The sequence below is a fragment of the Hemicordylus capensis genome, chromosome 1 (genome assembly GCF_027244095.1).
Source record: "Hemicordylus capensis ecotype Gifberg chromosome 1, rHemCap1.1.pri, whole genome shotgun sequence".
NCBI classification, from domain to species: Eukaryota; Metazoa; Chordata; class Lepidosauria; order Squamata; family Cordylidae; genus Hemicordylus; species Hemicordylus capensis.
The window spans coordinates 295,146,902-295,166,278 of NC_069657.1; the positions used below are offsets into that span (position 1 = coordinate 295,146,902).

Below are 19,377 nucleotides of genomic sequence, written 5' to 3' on the forward strand. Positions count from 1 at the left end.
ACAACTCTTATATCAGCCTCAGCTACAATTTATTGTGGCTGGGGATGATGGGAGCTGTAGTTCAGCAACATCTAGAGGCTCCCACTACCTACTAGTACTGATGGTTTCAGGTTAGGTGAGCAGGAAGTGCAGGAAACAAATATATTTTACTTCCCTATCTGTATGGGGAAACTGAGAAAAATTGAAAACTGAGAAAGAAGAAATTGGGGTCATGGAACATGTGCATCACAACACAGCCTGTGACTGTGTTTCCACCGACCATTCTAGGATACTTTTATCTGTTAAGGGCTTTGCCTGCTTCTTTAGTGAAAAAGTCCTGGGGTGTGTGATTAATTTGACGGCTTTACCCTTGTCCTAATAAATACCCCAGAGGCCCAGAGGACTCTTTTAGGGGCCAGAGTCCTCAGAAACATATAGCATCCTGAACTGTGAGAAGTTGCTATTGTCTATCTATAATTTTAGTAATAGAAAGCAGTACAGATATAACAGGTTTTACATGGTGGATGGTGCTGTTGGAATGCTTGTTCCATCACTACTGCAGTGTATGTACATTATTTTTGTCTGTCTTGTAGGACGTCACTGCACGTTTTGGCATGCAACCTAGGAAAATCCAAATCTCCCTCTCAGAAAGGAGATGAAAGTTGAGTCCAGCATGTGTGTTGGCTCTCCATCCCTGAAGTTTTAAACTGGTTTTTAATTTGTTTAAAAAAGTAAAATAGAGGAGGAACCTGTAAGCACATAAACATATATGTGGCTCTCTGAACACAGCACCCAGCAATGCTCCTTTCTTCCCTGGCCTTTCTCCTCCATTTGTAAAGTTATCCAGCTACTGGACCTTGGATCGCCAGAGGGCTGGAGGAAAGAGCTCTGAAAATGCTAGTGATGCCTACAAACAACCAAAAGGAGCTTTATTTGTTTACAGTCATTAGTGTGGCTGGAAATCTATGAGGGCTTTATGCCAAAGCCCTCTGAGAATCTAACAAAACCATTGAGAAAGGATCACGTGGCCTCTGGATGGCAAACAGTGTGAGCCAGTGCTTAAGTGGGTCATGGCAGTGCCTCCTCTTTCATAGGTCAACAGAGGTCAAAAGCAGTTTTTGCACAGATCACAGGCATTTCTTTGCAACTACTGGTAACAGCAACTGCAAACTGTTTACCCTCTCAGCAACTGTTGTAAACTGAATGTAATTTCCAGCGGACATGTATCCTAAATATAAACAAACAAAATGGCCAGAGAGTTGACATATGTTGGCACTTTTGCAAAACTGAATTGACAGAGAATCCTTTCACCTCTACAGCATGTGTCCCCAGAGCAAGGGTGATCCTGCTTGTCAAAGAGATACCCGTTTAACTGCAGGGTTAATCATGCATTGCAGTTGTCTCCATGGGGAGAAACGAAAACCCCTCCCTTCAATAATTAGCATTGCTCCAATTCCTTTTTCTGCCAGGGCTCCTGTGCATTTACTGCTACTACTACTACTACTACTATGAATATTTGTATAGCGCTCTTCAACAAAATTCTCAAAGCTTAGAAAAATAAATAATACATAAATAAGATAGTTCCCTTCCTCTCCCAAAAGGGCTCACAATCTAAAGAGCAACATATGGTAGGCACCAGCAACAGCCACTGGAGGGATGCTGTGCTGGGGTTGGATATTTATTTATTTGATTTATATACTGCCCTTCCAAAATGGTTCAGGGCGGTTGCTCTCAGGACAGATAGGGCCAGTTACTCTCCCCCTGCTCAATATAAGAGAAGCACCACTTTGAAAGGTGTCTCTGCTCAGTTAGCAGCGCTTCATTTAATAGTGTCATCAGCAGAAATTCAGCACATGCTGCTTTTTCCTAAGAAAAAAGTACTGTAATGGAGAGCGCTTCACTTGTTAAATTTCTGCCTAGTGGGTATCTATTAAAAGCACAGGAATTCTACCAGAAAAGAAAAGATGGCAATACTACTAATATAAAAATGTAGTGGATTTTCCTTCCAATGCCGTGGAAGAAGAATTACTAGGGCGTACTGCACAAGGAAAATGATTGCCATAGAAAAAGCAATGGATATCATTATGATCAGGGGATCTTCCATATGATCACTCCATACCTTCTAATATTTTATCCATGAAAATAGGGAATGTGAATGTGCAGGGGTATGGACAAGCAACTGGGCGGCATGGTGTACAATTCTGACTAAAGGCATGCAACAAATGGAAAGCAGATAATACAGTACATGCAGAGCACATTATTCCAGATTTTCAACACAGATGAGCAAAGATCATACTCTCCAACATGTCACAGGTGAAATCAGGGATACACTTTCAACAACCAATTCTCATATCAATGATTGCTTCCCAGCCACTGTTAAACATGTGTGAAGCCTAGATTACACTAGATAGATAGATAGATAGATAGATAGATAGATAGATAGATAGCAACTCACATTAAAATTTTGCACAAGGAATCACAAAGAGGCAAAAATAGGGACACAGCTTCACAAAATAAGGGGCAATTCTAAGGTCATAGAGTAGTTTTCTGCAGGGGCGTATCTAGGGGTAGGGCAGGCAGGGAACGTGCCCCGGGCGCCACTTGAAGGGGGGCGCCATTTTGTAAAATTAAAAAAAAATTTTAATGGCTGCAAAAAACAAAATGGCCACCGTGCATGCTCAAATGGCCTCTGTGAGGCTCTAGGTCATGCCAGGTTTTGCAGAGGCCATTTGAGCATGCGCGGTGGCCATTTTGTTTTCAGTGGCCTTTTAAAAAAAAGATTATTTTTAAAAATGGCCATTGCACATGCTCAAATGGTCCCTGCGAGGCCCTAGAGGCCAGCGGGGTGAGGGGGAATCTTTGCAAACCCCCCCAGCCTTTAGGAAGCCCCCCAAAGGGGCTACGGGTAAAAATAATAATAATAAAAATATAATATAAGACACTGTACACATATTCAGATTGGCACTATGTACAGAGAATCAGGGCTTGTGAATACTGAGCTGACGCTTAAGAGCTAGGATTGTATTCATTTGCTCTTACTTTGCTTCTTGTGATAAGTGAGTTAAATGTGATGTCTTGCTAATATGGCTTTTAATAGTGAGTTTGTCTTTGAATCAGTGTGAAACCCTTAATATTAAGGCCCACTGGGAGTTTCTTGCTCTCTTTCTCTCATTTTAACTGTCTTTCTGAAAGACTAGAATATATTCCAAGCAGTGACACAGTTTACTCTGCATATCCTTTAATTATTTACAGAGTATCTGGGAAAAGTCAAATTCTCCATTGATTTTTAAAACTTATGTAATGGTGATGCTACAATGCATAGTAGAGAATTAGACAGGCACTTCTGTTTAGTTTTCCAAGTACATCTCCACATAGTATTTGGGTATTTCATGAGCCCCCACATACTGAAATTTGTAGTTTTCCAGCATTTTTTGGTCTGGCTAAGTCCACTGCTAAATAGTTTTTGAAATATTAAAAGATTAACGAGCTTGACTTGTATTTTTGAGCTGATATTATGGTAAAGTTATCTAAAAGATGGGTGTCAGATGCTTGGACAGGGGGCGCAATTTCAGTGTTTGCCCTAGGCGCTATTTTCCCTAGATACGCCTCTGGTTTTCTGGATTGTTTTAAATTGTAAAACACTACATAAACACCATTGGCATGATGGCACTCAGTATCTATAACATTAAGCAAATAGGACAATAAATTTCAATTTTAAAATAACTTCTCAAAATAGAGATTACAGTGGAGGGGAAAGTGTATCTTTAATTGACGCCTATAATAATAATAATAATAATAATAATAATAATAATAATAATAATAATAAATTATTATTATTATTATTATTATTATTATTATTATTATTATTATTATTATTGCCTTTGCACTGTTTACATGCATTCTTAGACATTCTCCCAAATAGCTTTTGATCAAGGATACTTTTATTATCTTTAGGAACATTATTTGCTAACAAAATAAGTGTTAGGTTGGGGAAGGGTATGGAAAGTCTCCAGAAAAATTAAATACAGTACCTGTGTATTCCTTGTGAAATAAAATAGTAGTCTGGTATCTGGTATTATTGGAAAATACAACACAGTTCCTGCTTTGTTTGTCAACATCATTCTAAAAATTATGATATTAGGAGAGAACTTAGCACAACATAGCATGGGAGGTCAAATTAGGACCACACAAGGGGATATAGTCCAATGCTATAACAAAGGCAAGGACTTCAGTCCTGCAAAAACTTTCAATGTATACAAGTAACACAATGACCAGTGAAACACCTGGGAAGTTTTTAGAGGATCATGGCCTGAATACCTATTTTTAGAAAAGAAAAGAATCCAAGGAGATTAAAACTTTGAGAAATGGGAGGAGCACTATCTTACCCTTACTTGACTATTTCTAGATAGCAAATACATATACAATGGAACTGTTCCATATAGAAATACATATACAGTTCAACATGGTGGGCAAATTCCATCCCCAGAGAGATATTTTATGAGACAGATGGAAGAATATTTTGTATAACTGGTTTGTTACACAGAAACAGAATGCTCTCTACATAGTCATTCCCTCACCCTGGTTTTAAAGAAGACATGAGAGGCTTAGCCAAGACCCTATAGTGTTAAGTGCTCTGCTATAAGAGGTGTCAGCTGGAGGAAAGTCTGGTCCAATGAGATATGCAGGCTTTCTCAAGCTACCCCAGTTAGGTAACCTGATCTCTTGGTGGATCCTGCAAGCTTTGCTATTATGGCAGACCCTGGGTGTATGCTGCAAAGGGTCATAAAATTGAAAAACCGTCTCAGCCATACCCAGGATACCCAAAAGGTACTTAACTTTTCTTCATCTCTTTCCACTTCCATAAGACTATATCTTGTCCTTTGGGAAGGGTTTCTTTGTTATACAGGGGACAGAAGAGGAGGAAACCAGTTTTCTGTTGTGTTCAAGTAACATGTGCCAGACAGGTATGAAAAGTCTATCGGACAAAATCACAGCTAGCACTTACCTCAAACAGTTGTCTTGTTTCTGATTGGATACTTTTATAGATGTAGTATTATACTCAAGGCTCTGATAATTCAGTAAGCCAAACAAACAAAAACAAAGTTGGCCAGCTATATAAACTAGATTGTATGTTCTTCTCTGCACCTATCTATAGAATTCAGAGGAAACAGTTGTGGTATGAAAAGATAAGACAGGAATGGAATGAGGAATATTAATGCTTTAATGAAATAGATATTATGTACAGAGAGAAGTGCAGACTGCTTTCAGTACTCTTGCTCCTGGTTGGTTGTTAGCCCCACCTCTGCTCTAGGACTGAAGTTAACTAAAAGTAACTAAAGCACATTCAAAAGTTGGCTGGATCAAGGAATGGATTAACCAAAAGCACCACACTGCCTTGTTTATTATATAGCTAATTATTTACAATATGTGTGAAGTGACTTGATTGACAGCACTATGTTTGGAAGGAGATGAAAGTTTGATTTGTAGTGGTGGTTCATTATCTCGGTGTGGTGGTTCGTTTGCACAAATTCCTGCTTGATGCTGCAGCCACCAAGTGATGAATGTGCATGTGTTCCTCAAAAGTAGATTTCACTGGGTTGTATCTAAAGAGAGTTAGTAATTATTAAGAGCCACTGAAACCAATGAGACTAGTTAGTTGTGACTAGCTTAAGTCCCATCCATCTCACAGGGACTTGGGTATGACTGATTTTATCCCTCTGGATATAACCCACTGTGTTCAGTGGGGCTTTATGAACTGGTACATATGCTTAGAATTGCAGGCCTGAAGTAAAGTTGCTTTCATGTACTGTCCAGTGTGCTGAGAGTAGACTGGTCATAAAATAGGCGCTCTCGCTCTCGTGCTCACACACCCACACACACACCCCAGATATGATAACACTAAAAATAAACATATGATTGAAGATTATCATGAAAATTACTTAAACATAACACACAATGACCATTTTGCAATAAGTCCATCAGTTGGTTTCCTAAAGCAATGTCTCAAAAAATGTGTTGATTTCATTAACAAAGCTATTTTGCCAGTTATTTTGAAGCCATTCAGGGATTGGTAGTACTATAATTTTTTTTCCAGTTCAAGGCAATATACATTTTATTTGCCAAAAAGAAATAATTTAAATATATATCCTAAATTGGCTACAATGTCATACAGTTTGTATGATTGTACATTTTTACATGAAAAAATACTTCTCTTAGAATAGGATGCAATTACATAAATGCAATGACCTCATGAGTAATCTTAAAAATTTTTCAGCCAAAAATGTTAATCATAGAAAACAGCTAGAAACCATGCATCTAATTTGGCATTGCACCCCTTCAACATCAATCAGGAACATTAGAATATATTTTATGCAACTTATGCAGAGTTAAATACCATGAATGGGAGTCCTGAAAACAGGAGTATTAACAACAGTGCCTGTCATATTCAGGTTGGTATAGAGAGGTCTCTACTAAACATATCATTTTTTAATAGTTGAGGATGAACCCAGAAGGAGCACAATGCAGCCAGGTTTACACTTGTGACTTTTAAGTCCTATTTAAATAGGGAAAAAATAAAGTTTGTGCTTGGAGCTCTTCCATGTGACTTAAATGTTCTCAACTTTAGCCAAATCGCATTCCCTGTAGCTTATTGCTGGAGGAGGAGGAGGATGAATATGAAACTGTGTTTAATGAAGGCTTCCATATACCTGTATGCAGTTATGTAAACTTATTAGCAAGTACTTTAGTGCTAGAAGGAACTACATTTTGAAGTTAAGATTGTCTGCTGAGAAAGGTGGATCTTCCCACATTCTCCTGTGGTGCAGTACATATTTAATGGTATGCTGCAATCCAGTGGATAAAATCTTACATTTGGTTGCAGGAGATCTGGTGTCCCATTTCAGTCCTACATGGAAACCTGTTTCAGTCCTTGAACATCTTTATAATGATGATGATAGTAATGACTTGCACAAGCTTAGCACAAACAGGATAATACGCAACATGCTTATAATCTTTGTATCAGAGGTGGCCAACTTGAGGCTTTCCAGCTGTTGGACTACAACTCCCATCATCCGCAGCTACAAATCTGCCAATTGCAGCTTAGTCCAACAGAAGCTGGAAAACATCAGGTAGGCTACCCCTGTTGTGTCTATTTAAGGGTTTATAGGGCTGACACCCTTCTTAATTAGCAAATTGTATTAGGCAATGTCAGGGCTGGTGGGAGGTTGCACTGAGCCCTGGGACAAGGCTGGGGCAGGGGCAAGGCAGCACCATCCTCAGGATGCTCTGTTGACTTCCTAAAGGAATTACTGGGCACATGGCTACTGCAGCAGCTGAAGCTGTAGCTCCTCTCCCCCTCCCATCCTCAGGGGGGTGGAATCAGAGGTGCTACTGCTGAGGCCTTTTGGTAGTGACTGCAGGCTGCTCCTACACAGACTGGGAAGGACTCATCTCTGAAATGCTTCTGCAGTGGCTGATCTTGATTCCCAACCGTGATATGTACAAGCCATATAATGAAGAGTATACAACAAATCAGTTTAGTCTAGTTTTATCATCAAAGATGCTCTCAACCTGAGATAGTACAAAAGTTCAAAGATGACAATTAGAAATCACATTGATAAAGCTGAATGTATTGTGCTGGAGTAATGATCAAGTCTATTGTATGGAAAGTAATATAGTCTATTTCATACAAGTCCACAAATCTACAACGATGACCCAGTGACTTCTATCTTGGTCTTTGTCAAGTGTAGAAGGCTAAGATCAGTGAAGCATTAGCTAGTAAAGTCAATCTAATCTTAGAAAAGTTCCATAAACTTGACAGCAGTAGTCCCAATGCTCAGTCCAATCTTCCAAGAAATATAAAAAATTCACATTATTTTCTTGGGTTGTAATAATGTTTCATGTGAATATACTTAATGAGGATATCTCTCAAAATTCCCAATATAAAGGTACCTTGTTATAAATAACATGTTATAAATGTCAAGCAAAAAGCTTGTACAAAACTCAAAGTATGAAACAATCTCTGTTTCAAAAAACATCCAGCTTATTACTATAGCATTATAATCAGGTAAAGAAATACTCGGGTAAAGAAGACAGATTAACACTATCTTCTATAAACACTTAAGTACTTTACGTAACCGCCCCTCCCCCCAAAAAATGAATACAAAGGCAACCTATCTCAAATAAACATATTATAAAAAGTCAAGCAAAAAGCTTGTATAATACTCACAATGTGCACAGCCACCTCTGTTACTTCTGGAAAATATACTGGGAGATCCAACCGACTGTGACATTCTAATAAGCTAATCCTAACTTGTTAATAAGAATCTATATTTAATTGTGTTGCTGACTAGGCAAATGGTGTCCATGCCTGCACAGATGCTATGTGTATGCTGGCACTGTGCGGGGGGGGGGGGGTTATTGGGATGTGTGCTGCCCCAGCAGGAGAAGCTGCATGGAGCAGCAGAGAGCAAGTAAGGACCTGCTCTTCCCCAAAAGTGCTCGAACTGCAGTTCATGCACATCCCTACTTTCCATACAATGGACTTCACTATTTCTCCATTGCAACATATGTAGCTTTTGTTGTGCTCCAGGTACTCTTAGGGCCATCTGAACATGCTCTGCATAAGTACTAGGAGTCTGGCACAGCCTCGCTTGGGTTCCATATTTGTGTTGGCTATTTTGGAGCAAAACGCAAGAAACACACACCAAACTCATTTATGCATTTATTTAGATCAAAAAAAGAAAAGTGTATAATAAAAAGCAATTATTATAATTATAATTGACCAGGAACATAGGAAGCTGCCATATACTGAGTCAGAACATTGGTCTATCTAGCTCAGTATTGTATTCACAGACTGGCAGTGGCTTCTCCAAGGTTGCAGGCAGGAATCTCTCTCAGCCCTATCTTGGAGAAGTCAGGGTGGGAACTTGGAACCTTCTGCTCTTCCCAGAGTGGCTCCATCCCCTAAGGAGAATATCTTACAGTGCTCACACTTCTAGTCTCCCATTCATATGCAACCAGGGTAGATCCTGCTTAGCTAAGGGGACAAGTCATGCTTGCTACCACAAGACCAGCTCTCCTCTCCTCCAGCTCACAGTCCAACTATCCAGAACCAGGATGGGGACTTCTTTTTTTTAAAGTGGTGGTGGCGAGGAGAAAGGGATGAGGAGAGATTAGAGCAGCGTCCATTTTCCATATCATACCTGGGCAACTGCTGGGCTGCTGATGCTTTGGGTAAGCAGCTTCCAAAAAATAAAAAAATAGTGGAGGCCCTCTGGAGCCCACAGTTTGGCAAAGTGAGGAGCTTTCCCCTTGCTTCATTCCAGCATTCCTGTCCTCCACTTTCCAGCATGCTGGTTTGTTTGTTTTTTGTACCCTTCTTCAATGTTATATATCAAAGGCCTTCACCCCACAGAGGCCTTCCCTCTGCTAGCTCCTGCTTGCCACCCAAAAACCATTGTCCCTGAACAGCAAAAGCCCCCGGTATCTCTGCAGAGTGGTCTTTTGCAATAAATCCGAACTAGCTGGGCCTGGCGCAGAGCATCTGCACCTCTAGAGCATCTGCACCCCACTGCTGTTTTCTTTCCTGCCTCACCCGCAAGCCTGTCTGCCGTTGGTGCCACTTTCCTCTCTGCCGCCGGAAGCTTGCTCGTGAACTCTCGCGAGAGCTGCCATACATGGAATTAGCAATGGATACGCCTTAGAGAAATAGATAGATGGATGAGGGGAGTGGAAGGGAGGCAGGCAGGGAGAAAAAAAGAGGATGTGAATTCCAGCTGAAGGATGGAGCTTGGCTCAGCTATTCTAATAACACATCTTAAGAGCAATAAACATATAAAAGAGAAGAAACTGGCCAGATGGCTAAGAGGCAATTAGGCAGTCTCAGAGGCATTTTTTACAGCCATGTCTCAAAGTAAGCACACTCTAGTCTAGTGTGTGTGTTCTTGATGCGCACACACCTATTTCCCACAATTCCCCTCAAAATTCATGCCTCTAACCCTAGAGCTTTGTGTGGTTTTGTTCACTTGGTGCGGGGAGACGGGTATGGGGGTATGGGCCAGCCCATTTGTTCACAACACTTTCTCATCTTTGGTTGAACTGTTCTGTTTTAGGTTGAGTATCTTTGATTATAAAATGATACTAAACTAATGTGTGCTATACTCTTCATTATATAGCTTGTATATAACATGGTAGGGATCTTACTGTTTCTTATTTTCTTGATATAAGAGATCCCAGAACACATTATTTATCTCTTGTTCTTGATCCCCACCCTCCAAGGGAGTGGAAAGAAGTTGTTTCCGCCAAGAGAGGCCTTGGCAGTGTCTCCTCTTCATTCCCACTCTTCATTTTGCATTCTCTTTCTGCAAAATGACTTGCCCTTTCTCTTAAATCTTTGCTGTTATTGGTCACCACCAGAAGCCTTTTCAGCCCTTAAGCCCATATTTTTGAAACTGATGGCAACTGGGCTGAGCATTCTCTCCGCTGCCTTCACCAAAAAAAGGACAACTTCCAACCTTGACGAGTTTCCTCTTCTAGGCAAAGTTTTCAAAGTATGCACAATCCATAAAAATTAAGGAGTGACAATCCTTTCAGTGGTAATAATATTTATGTGCTGTGGGATTATACACAATCAACAGAGACTTTCTGCACAAGAAGATCTTTACTGCATGTGGGAGCTGCATTGAGTCTAGAAGTCTGGGGCACTGCATATGGCTTCTTAGGCTCCAATCACTGTTTTTCAGCATTTGTGTAATTTGGCCATGGTGGGTATGTGCTTTCCTACATGAAAAGGCTTTATGTGTAGGAAGTTGGGTAAATACTGTTCAGGTTTTGATCTCTCCTGTGAGTGTCCAGAGTGTGAGGTCAGCTTTTTAATTTTTTTTGCCCAGTCTAGCTACTGGCATTCACGCTACCCATTTATAGTCCAAAGTAAATGGAGCTGTCTGTTCTCTGGTATTCCCCATACATAGCAACTGATCTCATTGCCGACTCAGCTATTCCCTGCTTGAGAGAGAGAAAGAGAGAGCGCAGAAGGCACTTCCCCTAAAAGGATGGCCTTTTCTGTGTGGAAATTACTAATACAATCAGTAGTTGGCTTTCAGTAATAAAGGGACAGGGTTTTCTTAACCTCTCCCAAAATGTAACAGGAGGACACATAGGATAGATTAATAATAAAACTTGGTTAGCCGTCCAATAACAAATTGTTCTCCTGGCGGCTCACAACACCACCACAATAAAAACATCCAATGAAAACATAAAACAAATTACTGTTTAAAATAGAAAAAATGCAAAACATTTTAAAAATTTTTGTTAAATCAATTTTTAAAAGCCTGAGTGAACAGAAGAGCCACCAAGTGACGGCGCCAGGCGAGCTTCGCTATATGGGGTGCCACCACCAAAAAGGCCCTCTCCCTAGTAGCCACCTGCCTCTCTTCATTTGGCAGGGCAACCCGCAGCAGAGCCTCTGAAGAAGATCTTAAGAAACAAGTTGGGACATATGAGACAAGGTGCTCTCTCAGGCGGCCTGGTTTCAAGCCACTTAGGGCTTCAAAAGTTAAAACCTTTATAATAGGCTATAATAAGATTTCAGTATATTTGTCCAGGGAACGCTTACTTCATGTTATTGACTTAATCAATATACTACTAAAGATATTTATTATTCTGCTTTTCAACAGAAGTCCCCAAACCAGTTTACATAGAGAATTAATAAATAAGATGGATCCCTGTCTGCAAAAGGCCCACAATCCTAAATATATTCAATATAATTAATACATTAACCAACAATACAAGTTGTTTGTATTCCAATAACTTTATTGTGCTTTCTCTGTGTCCACACTGCGGGAAAGCAGTGAGTAACTACTTTTGCTGAATGGCTACTTCATGGAAAAAGTAAGGGATACAGGCCAAACGCCCCATCCCCAAACTGCTCTCCTGCCAAGCCCTGTTGCTGAAGGTGTGACACTCCATAATACTTAAAACAAACAAACAAAACCAACCATCATTCATCCAAACAGAGCACTCCAAATCATACACCCCCATCTCTGAGGGGATTGGGACCAGATGGCCTGATGACTCCAAGAGCCAGATTAAGCCCAGGACGGAGCTCCTGGTTACTGAGCCTCTGTGTCTTCTGACCCCAAGCATGTTTAGAAATGATGACCTAATTTCAGACTAATCTTGCTAATTGTATATTCTCTGTCTCTCAGAAACTAGTAATAGAACAAATCATCCTGGTGAGAACGAAAAAAATCTGTTACCTTTTAGAATGGCAGATTTATATGTTAATGTTCTAAAATTAGAATGCTAGCTATACCTGGAACTTCTGTTGGCTCTAGGAAGATCTTATTTATACCCTAGAACTAATTAAAATTTCAGCTTAGTTTTTGCGGTCACTGCAAAAACAGTGATGTACAGAAAATGATGATTCTTTTTAAGGGTTCTTCTAAGGAATCCTAACAGTTTAAAATAATCTACTGAGTCCATCCCAAAATAATTGCACATGCTGCCCCTTTGCTTCAAACATTTTTAAAAATAAATGCCTAGGTTTAATGTACCTCTTCCCATTTTATTCTTGTTAAAAATATATGCACAAAGCATTCTTCTATGTAGCTAAATGTTCTCTAAACACCTATGAGAAAAGGCAATATGACTGAAGTTGCTAAACAAGCTGTAAATAATAAAAATATTTCCTAATATTGATTGATTGATTTGATTTGATTTGATTTATATACCGCCCTTCCGAAATAGCTCAGGGCAGTTTACAATTAAAACAGAAAACATTAAAAACAGTTAAAACAGAGATACAGATATAAATACCAATTTAAAACAACTTAAAAAACAATTAAACTATCAAAACAATTAAAACCCTGAAAACCAGGTATTAAAACAATTAAAACTGATTAAAAACCCTGAAAGGCCAGGGCAAACAGATAGGTTTTAAGGGCTCTCTTGAAGGACAGTAAAGAATCAAGATTACGAATTTCTACTGGGAGTGCATTCCACAGTCCAGGAGCAGCTACAGAGAAGGCCCGCCTCTGAGTCGTCACCAAACGAACCGGTGACAACTGGAGACGGACCTCCCCAGATGACCTTAACGTGCGGTGGGAATCATGTAAAATTGGACCCAAGCCGTTCAGGGCTTTAAAGGTAATAACCAGCACTTTGTATTTTGCCTGGAAACATATTGGCAGCCAGTGTAGCTGTTTCAAAACAGGCATCATATGGTCTCTCCGGGTTGCCCCAGAGACCAATCTGGCTGCCGCATTCTGAACTAACTGAAGTTTCCGGACTACGTACAAAGGCAGCCCCACGTAGAGCGCATTGCAATAGTCAAGCCGGGAGGTTACCAGCTGATGCACCACTGTTTTGAGGTCATCCTCTTCGAGGAATGGGCGCAGCTGTCGAATCAGCCGGAGCTGATAGGAAGCACTCCTGGCCATGGCCTCCACCTGAGATACCAGGGTGAGGCCTGGGTCCAGGAGTACTCCCAAGCTACGCACCTGCTCCTTCTGGGGGAGTGTAACCCCATCCAGCACAGGAAGATCTAACTCACCCCTCAGATTCTGAGCCCCCACAATGAGCACCTCTGTCTTGCTTGGATTCAGCTTCAATTTGTTCTCCCACATCCAGCCCATTACTGCCTGTAGGCAGGCATTTGGAGAATGAGTGCCATTTCCTGGAGATGAAAAGGAGAAGTAGATTTGGGTGTCATACTGATAACACCCAGCACCAAACCTCCTGATGACCTCACCCAGCGGTTTAATGTAGATGTTAAAAAGCACTGGTGACAGAATGGAGCCCTGAGGGACTCCATATAACAGCTCCCGTTTTGAGGAGCAACTGTCACCAAGCTCCACCATCTGGAATCTGCCCGAGAGATAGGAACGGAACCACTGCAAAGCAGTGCCCCCTATCCCCAACTCCCCCAGGCGATCCAGAAGGATACCATGGTTGATGGTATCGAACGCCGCCCAGAGATCCAGAAGAACCAGCAGAGTCACGCTCCCTCTGTCGATTTCCCGGTAATGGTCATCCATCAGGCCGACCAAGGCTGTCTCAACTCCATAGCCCGTTCTAAAGCCAGTTTGAAATGGGTCTAGATAATCAGTTTCCTCCAAGACTGCCTGGAGCTGGTCAGCCACCACCCTCTCAATCACCTTGCCCAACCAAGGGAGACTGGAGATTGGCCTGTAACTGTCCATCGCTGAGGGGTCCAGGGAAGGCTTCTTTAAGAGTGGTCTAATCATTGCCTCCTTCAGGCAGGGGGGCACCCTACCCTCCCTCAGCGATGCATTTATGATATTAATTAGGCCATCTCCAACAATCTCCCTGCTAGATAGAAGCAGTCAAGTCGGGCAAGGATCCAGAGAACAGATGGTAGGCCGTACCGCCCCAAGCAGCTTGTCCACATCCTCAGTAGTCACAGATTGAAACTGATCCAATCTAATACTGCAAGAAGGATTGCTGGACACCTCCTCCATAGACCTTGAAGAAATAGTGGAGTCCAAGTCAGCCCGAATACAGGAGATCTTATTCGCAAAGAACCCATTAAAGGCATCACAGCAGAGCAACCTCGGGGACTGATTGGAAGCAGAAGGAGGAGGAACCAAACTCCTCACAACCCGGGATAGCTCTGCCGAGCGTGAACCTGCAGCTAATAGTCTGTCTTTTACACTAAATTACTTTTTCCAGATTAAAAAAAATGTTCTGCCCAGCTTTGTTAGTCTGCTCCCTTACATTTTGTCAACAATACACTTAATTTTAACAAGTTGGTGTCACTAGTCTGACAGTCTTTAATCATGCTTTTATCAACCCGGTCCTTACTTGGCTAAAATGGCTCCCCTCTCTCTAGATCAATGATCTTCACTATTTTTCAAGTGCTGACCATTTTGGCAAAGAACTTTCAGTGTGAGAGAAAGCCATTTCTCACTGTGCTGACCTCTGTGCTGTGGTGCATTTTTCCTAGCAGTGAGAGGCCCTTTAAGAGATACAGTCCCTGCTGAGTCCTGGTGCTATCTTGGAAGGTGTGCACAGAGCACTGGGAAGTGTAGTCCTTCACAGCAATTTTCCTATAGAGCTCTATGGGGAGAGCATTGGGAAGGACTACACTTCCTCATGTTATGTGCAAGCCTTTCAAGATGGCACTAGTTGGCTTAACTTTCCTTAAAACAGCCTGACTCGTGCTGGGCAAAGTGCATCACTGCACGGTGGGCAGTCACGTTTTCATGTTGCCAGGGGACTGAACAGAGTATTGGGCTTTGGCCAAAGCTTTGCATATGCTTAATCAACAGTTAGAGAACCACTCCTAGGGTTAATGGGAGCTGCCTCTAGCTTCCAGGCCCTGCAACGAAGGATGTTGCTCTAGATTATTGTATAGTCTGACACTTGCAATTGAACAATAAGGTCCTGGTGGCTGCTACATGCTCTTGGAATATCTTGCATGCACATACTCAGGAGGGCCCCCAAATGAATAGTTTGCCCAGGTTTTTGTGTGTGTTTTTTGGTCAAGGGCAAAGAGAAGAGTTTGTGTTTTTGAGCTTGGAAAAGTTGCTGAGAGGTTTTAGGTTGGCACAAAGACTTTGAAATGCTGGACAGTGCTCCTTATTTGGGGGAACTAATCCTGGTCTTGCTCTAGCACGGTCGATCTGTCTTTCTGCCCGCTTCCCCATTATCTGTTTGACATGTATATTTTGTAAAGAGACATTATGAAGGGCCATTGAAGGCTTCCTACTTGAACACACTTACTAGAGAGTAAGTCCCACTGACTTCTGAGGCATGAACTTGTGAGTCAGCATGCTTAGAACTGCAGTTAGTCTCTAGTACTCTCTTGTCATAAGAAAACCAAGCTTGTAAAGCCGCCCTGAATTTGTAACCACTTGGGGAGCACCAAACAATACTGTAATTATATGTGATTATACATATATGCTTCTGTTTCAGATTATGAAAGCACTCAAAGGACTTCAGGATTTAGAAATATCCCTGGACATCCTGGTGGTAAGTGATAGACAAGCATGGGCTGTCATTTGATCCATGAAGGCTTCAGTTTCTTCCTCATAAGTTGTTGCATCCACAGATGCTAGCACCCTACATTAAAGGAACATAAGAGGTGTCAGATCATTGGTCCACTTCTTCCAGTCTATTCTGATGGGCAGGAGCTCTCCATTCCAGGGGCTTAGAAGGGGATCTTTTCCAACTATGCTACCAGAAAGTGTTTTATTCTTTCTAGTTATCTTTTCTGTTTTGTTGTTTGGATCCTGTAGAAAGTGTGAGGGCTGGAGTCAGAAAGGAAAAGGGAGGTCAAGGAGAAAATGCAGTTGCCAGCAGCAGCCCAGGTGCTGCCTCCACCATGCCCCACCCCCACCCCTGCTCCTGCATCTGACATGGGTGTAGTGAGCGTTTAACCATGCCCCCATATCTGATGTGGGCATAGTGAGCATTTAGCCATGCCCCTATGTCTGCGGGGGCATAGTTTCGCTCCCAAACGGGGCCAAGCGGCCCCATTTAGGAGCTCAATCGGCCAGCACTGTCTTTTAAGGCAGGGAGAGTTGCTCCGGCCACGCTGCAAACGCAGTGCTAGCCAATTTTGCTCCCAAACAGGGCCGCACAGGGAGCAAGAAATCACACCCCTGACATCAGATGTGGGGGGCATGGCCCTTGTGGGGGGCATGGCCCTTGAGGGGCAGCGGCCTGGGTTCTTTGGTCCCATTTGCCTAATGGTGGCTCAGCCCCTGGGAGTTGCTGAATAAACCTTTAGTTAAATCTACATAGTTCTTCTTTGCGTGTATGAAGGAAGCAGCTATAAAAGAGAAAGCTCTTTATAAACGGGATAAGGACTGACTCTGGGATTTTCTGCATGTAAAGCAAGTGCTCTACAACTGACCTTTCCATATATGCATAAGGCAGGAATCTTATGTCCGGCTCAAACTGATGGAGCTTGCTTCCATGTTATGTTTGATGAAGGTATAAAAGACTTGGCAATTCATTGTCCTGTGTATTGACTATGTGAGTGAGTGAATGAATGAATGATATTTATATTCCAGTTTTCAACCCCTCAAAAAATTCCCAAGTGGCTTACACAGGGCAGGTTCATATGACCACCACCTAATCTGGAAGTTTAAGAAATATTGGGGGATACGGGCGCAGGAGTCCATGCTCCTGGCGGGCATGTTGTCTGAACTCATCCAAGTCAAGTTCTTGCATTCTACTCCCAACATTCTCCAAAAAAGATTCATCCCCCTGCCCCCGACCTCTGGATCTTGGCTACAGAAGTCAGGAAAATGTTGAGTGGAGAATCTTGGAAGCTGGACTTGAGTGAGCTGTCAAGAAATCATGACTGCTGAGAATGTACACTCTCCCATTTGGACACTTATAAAGACTGTTGGTGACAATTGGAGAGAGAGTTGGAGCTGCGAGTTAAGAGAGAGGTTGGACAGAATGTAGCTGAGAGATTGATTTTGTGTGGTAAGTGAATAAAGGAGATTGTTCAGGTGTTTGTGAGAGATCTGGTCAGTGAATGTGTGGTGACTAGAACTAGCAGCACACTGGTGCAGTGCTCTAGAAATCGGGAGTGTTAAGCCTGGGAAAGAAACTTTGAGTGAGAAAGGTGCTCAGAAGCTAAAATTCCTGGTAACACACAGAAAGGTCTAGGTTATTTTACCAAGTCTGCAAACCAAGTTTAAATACTTCTGTCCTAAGTTACATACCTCCCTAAGCATTGCAATTATAAAGGAAAATGCTGAGAGTCCAACAGCTGTCTTATTTAACAAGATTGTAGAGTAGTTGATGTGCCCTGCCTTGCAGAAATTTTTATTTCAATCTTTTGTAAACAATAACCTTATTTATACTTTATTCTACATTTTAAGCCTTCTTTTTTTAAATTCACTGAACATATACACCTATCCTGTGCTCACAAGGCTATGTGACCAAGGAATTAAGTACTAAGAGCAAGGTAATAATCATATGGTGGCAGTGAAAGAAAGTAATAACTTAATAAATCCCCAGAACATAGAGACCAAGTTGATATCAAATGATATAAAACAAATCACCGCCCTGGACTTGGGAAGGACATCAGGGTGGGTTCCTGACACAAGCAAAGGGGATTCCTATCTTTAAAGGGGTTAAAAGGGAGGGTGGGTGAGAAGTCACCTTGTGGCAGCAGCTCCTCTAGAGCCCACTGGTGCCCACCCCACCCCCGCAGCAGCATGAGCTAGCAGAAGCCAGAACCAGGCCGCTGCCAGCCCACACTGTAGGGTGGGAGCATCTGTGGGGCCTAGAGGAGCTGCCGGCATCGGTGTGCTGCTGGAAGTAAGGTGCCTTCTCGCCCATCTCCACACCTGCCTTTTGAATCTCTTTAGAGATAGGAATCTCCTTTGCTTGTAAAGGGGAATCATCATCAGATTCTCCTTTACAAGCAGTTCCCCTAAAACTGGGCTGAACTGGCTCGACCCACATGAATCGAACCATTGGCCGGTTCTAATGAACTCAGTTTGATTCATGTGGTTGAACTGGGTTGAACCAGTTTGGCCCAGTTCAACCAGTTCATGGACCAGCGGTTCAGTTCAAATTTGAACCACCAAGAATGTTGACGTACACCCCTAGCTACACAAAATGCTTTCCACTTATTTGAATGGCACAGATCTTGTTGATATTATTATCAAAGTGCCTCCCCGCCCCGCACCAAAAAAAATTGAATTGTAAGAGCCATTTCCCACATATCTGTCCATAGTGCTTTCCAGACTAGACCCTACAACGAGGTCAGGATGTACCTCGGAAGTGTGCTTCCACACTTCCTGTGTCATGACACCACAGTCCCTACGCGGACAGCAGGGTGCCGTTCACACTTCCAATGCCTTGTTGCAAATTTAATCGCTGCTATATAGAGCAAGGACGTCCTACATCTGGTGTGAAAAAGTTGCTGTTTTTTGGGGTTGTTAGTTGCTGCAAGACTGCTCCCCCTGCTGTTTACATGTAACTTGCCCGAATGGAGGCATTTTGCAGCTGTTCCAGCAGCTAGTCTGGAAAGCGCCCATAAGTAATTATTTGATTGGGTTGCCAGTTAAGGACTTCAGTCCCTTGTTCAAGCTTAAGTGGGCAATGTACTCTCTGGTCTCCAGAGGGCATGCACACACCAGAAGATCAAGGATCAACAAGAGCAGGAAGTTTTTCACAGTCCCTGTGAGTTATCAGGAGCAGTTCACACACAATTGGAGTTTTTCACTGCGCCTTATTGTGTAGCCCGATTTATATCGGGGGTAAAAAAAATCCACTCTTTGCAGCAGTTTTTTGGGACAACTTCGAGTTAGCAGTAAAGCATCCCTGTAAACCTGCTGTGTGTAAAAGTCCCTGGGGAGACAATTCTGTTTCTGCACATGCCATTAACAGACCACATTGCCACTGCTG

General features: G+C 42.2%; 2 protein-coding genes across 5 annotated transcripts in view; one reads left to right on the forward strand and one right to left on the reverse strand.

Annotated features, from left to right (window-relative positions):
* Positions 1-8,230, reverse strand: part of KLHL31 (kelch like family member 31) — a 32,503-nt gene extending 24,273 nt beyond the window's left edge. Inside the window, exon 1 of one of the 4 annotated variants that reach the window (XM_053286381.1) lies at positions 8,207-8,230. The gene's annotated coding sequence lies outside the window, so the exon portion shown is untranslated. Of the gene's footprint in view, positions 1-4,010; positions 4,149-8,206 lie in introns of those variants that run through there. The other 3 variants (XM_053286379.1, XM_053286387.1, XM_053286385.1) reach the window with 3 other exon arrangements.
* The window catches only part of LOC128340765 (elongin-A-like), a 32,275-nt gene continuing 17,533 nt past the window's right edge, over positions 4,636-19,377 (forward strand). The window contains exons 1-2 of the mRNA XM_053286388.1: positions 4,636-4,806; positions 15,916-15,972. Of these exons, the coding sequence (XP_053142363.1) occupies positions 4,729-4,806; positions 15,916-15,972 (135 nt within the window). The 5' untranslated portion in view covers positions 4,636-4,728. The remainder of the gene's footprint in view (positions 4,807-15,915; positions 15,973-19,377) is intronic.